General features: G+C 30.3%; 1 protein-coding gene across 1 annotated transcript in view; it reads right to left on the bottom strand.

Moving 5' to 3' along the window:
* Nucleotides 1–625: 625 nt before the first annotated feature.
* LOC120780847 (dnaJ homolog subfamily C member 16-like) overlaps nucleotides 626–2,371 on the bottom strand; it is a gene marked incomplete at its 5' end in the record, with an annotated part of 149,000 nt that continues 147,254 nt past the window's right edge. Inside the window, 2 exons of the mRNA XM_040113086.1 lie at nucleotides 626–635; nucleotides 750–968. Coding sequence (XP_039969020.1) covers nucleotides 626–635; nucleotides 750–968 — 229 coding nt within the window. The remainder of the gene's footprint in view (nucleotides 636–749; nucleotides 969–2,371) is intronic.

Below are 2,371 nucleotides of genomic sequence, written 5' to 3'. Positions count from 1 at the left end.
TAGTTTTCCGGTTTTTGATAACTAACCTCAGCAAAAAAATAAAGAGTTGTTTGTGAAAATGTTCCTTCATCTCATTTAGCAATAAACAAAATGCTTTGTTAATTAAACGAAAATAATTTATGAATATACAGCAAAAATTATTTAAAAGCTTATAGATGTTAATAAAACTTTGACTTATTTTAGGTTACGCAGTTTAAACGATTTGAGTGATCACAGATTTGTACGCAGCACATCAGTTTTGGAGTCAACATTTTCGTCATTGTAGGTTAACTCAAAACTAATATCAGTTAAATATTGGTGAGCAATAACTGAATTTAATTGTCAAATATTTACTTTTTAGATTAACAACATTAATGGAACTTCGACTGAACTTAATTGTGGTTGGTAATACCAAAAGAAGTTTGGTTTTTGGTTTGGTTCATCACAAAATGAACAGACTGAAATCCGCTTTCTTTATGTACAGATAACTAGTATATAGTACAAGCATCGATAACTATAGTATTCATTTAGACAAAATTTTAAAGAATTTAGCAGAAGTACAGAATTATTAATAACCTAATAAGTCGTAACAACGCCTATTAGTTTTGAATAAATGTATTTCTGTCTTCAATTTATATTATTAATTCTACTGATACCTAATAACATTTCAAGAGTGTTTAATAACAAATATGGTACTACATTACTTATTTAATAATTGACCTGTATATTAGTCTCCCTAACTAGATTTTAAGAACAGAACATATATGTACCTACCTTCCATAACTTGTTGTGATGAGAGTCTCGGTAATGAAAGATATTGATTTGAAGAAATAATGTCATTTAATGTTTGAACCGGAATCTCAGGCAATGAAATCTTTGCTCGTGGTCTGCGGGAATCCTCATTAAACATTAGCAGTGTGTCGAGATTTGAACTAATCTTGAACAGTTTTTGAATTTGTTCACTTCTGCTATCATTCAAGTCAATGAATCTGTAAAAAAAATATAAATATCATGAGGAAAGAACAATTTATACAATTGCAAAAAATTTAGAACATTTATTTCAATTACATTGCTGCACTCGACTGGGTATTGTACAAAACCAAGTTTGTGCTGGAGATTGAATCATAATAAAAAAAATTTAACCTAGAACTTAAACGAAGGAAAATAACTGAAAACTGGATTTTTGGCACATATTTATTCAAACAGTTGTAATCGAAAAAAATCATTCGTGCAATCATGAAGTCATGAAGAGTAGTTCTCAAGAAATCTTGCAAACAGACTTCAAAAACACAGTTTCAAGAAAAACGCGTTTAAAGATGACTAGCGCACAAGTTCTCAAAACTGTTATAGAATTTAATAAGACAAAAAATCTATTTTTTGAAACTCGCAAACCCATGTAACCCTCTTAATCAAAATCCAACATCCACTAAACCACACCACTTGAAATCAATATATTCAAGTAAGGTAGCACAAATAATTAACGCCCTACCCATCACAACCCCACCTATAAATTATTTTAAGGAATTCCTTTCATTATCGTTAAGGGAACAAAGGATGCCTTCATTCGTATAGATAAGCGCGTAACTGTGTTATCAATTAATTATTAACAATTAACAATCACAAGCACCTGTGCGGAAAGCAGTTTTTAATGTCTCGAAGTATTTTCGAAGCGTTTTTCTTTCCCTGTAGTGTGGTGTATACTGCGTGAACTATGGCGTCCTTACTCAAAATACGTAGATCTAATTTTTTCCGTTCTTCCGGGTTTAGTTCTTTTACTATAATACAAACACTAAATGATTTTGATTGCCGGCCCGGTCGATTTCCAAGATTTGTCGGAAGTTCCAATGTTTCGGTTAACCAACACTCATTCGTTTTAAGGAACACATCTTCTTTTCTGTGTGCTTTAGACCATTTTTCTTTGATGGATGTTTTAAAATACCAAAAGGTTTGTTTCAAATTATTTATATTTTATGGTGTGTCACCATAACAGGCAAAAAGGTAATTTTCAAAATAAATTAATTTTTCATCCAAATTAGGCAAATTTTGCTGTTGTATTTTATCGTAAAGATAACGTCGGGTCATTATTTTTACGCCAGAAGTACTTAAAGCCAAAAAATAAGTAATTGATAAAATTTTAAAGAAACATTTTATTTTATTTTTTTATGACTTTCAATCTTAAAAGACATCCTAGCTGCGGATAAATATACCATAAATATGTATGTCTATTATTAAAAACTATAAAAAATTGTCACGCGAGAAAAGGCGAGAATATAACTAATTTATATTTGAACAAAAAAATTAACAAAAAAAATATTTTGCAACATACTTCTTCTTCTTCTTCTTAATTGGCGTAGACACCGCTTACGCGATTATAGCCGAGTTAACAACAGCG

The sequence above is a fragment of the Bactrocera tryoni genome, unplaced genomic scaffold (genome assembly GCF_016617805.1).
Source record: "Bactrocera tryoni isolate S06 unplaced genomic scaffold, CSIRO_BtryS06_freeze2 scaffold_25, whole genome shotgun sequence".
Lineage (NCBI taxonomy): Eukaryota > Metazoa > Arthropoda > Insecta > Diptera > Tephritidae > Bactrocera > Bactrocera tryoni.
This window is presented reverse-complemented; position numbering and strand designations above follow the sequence as displayed.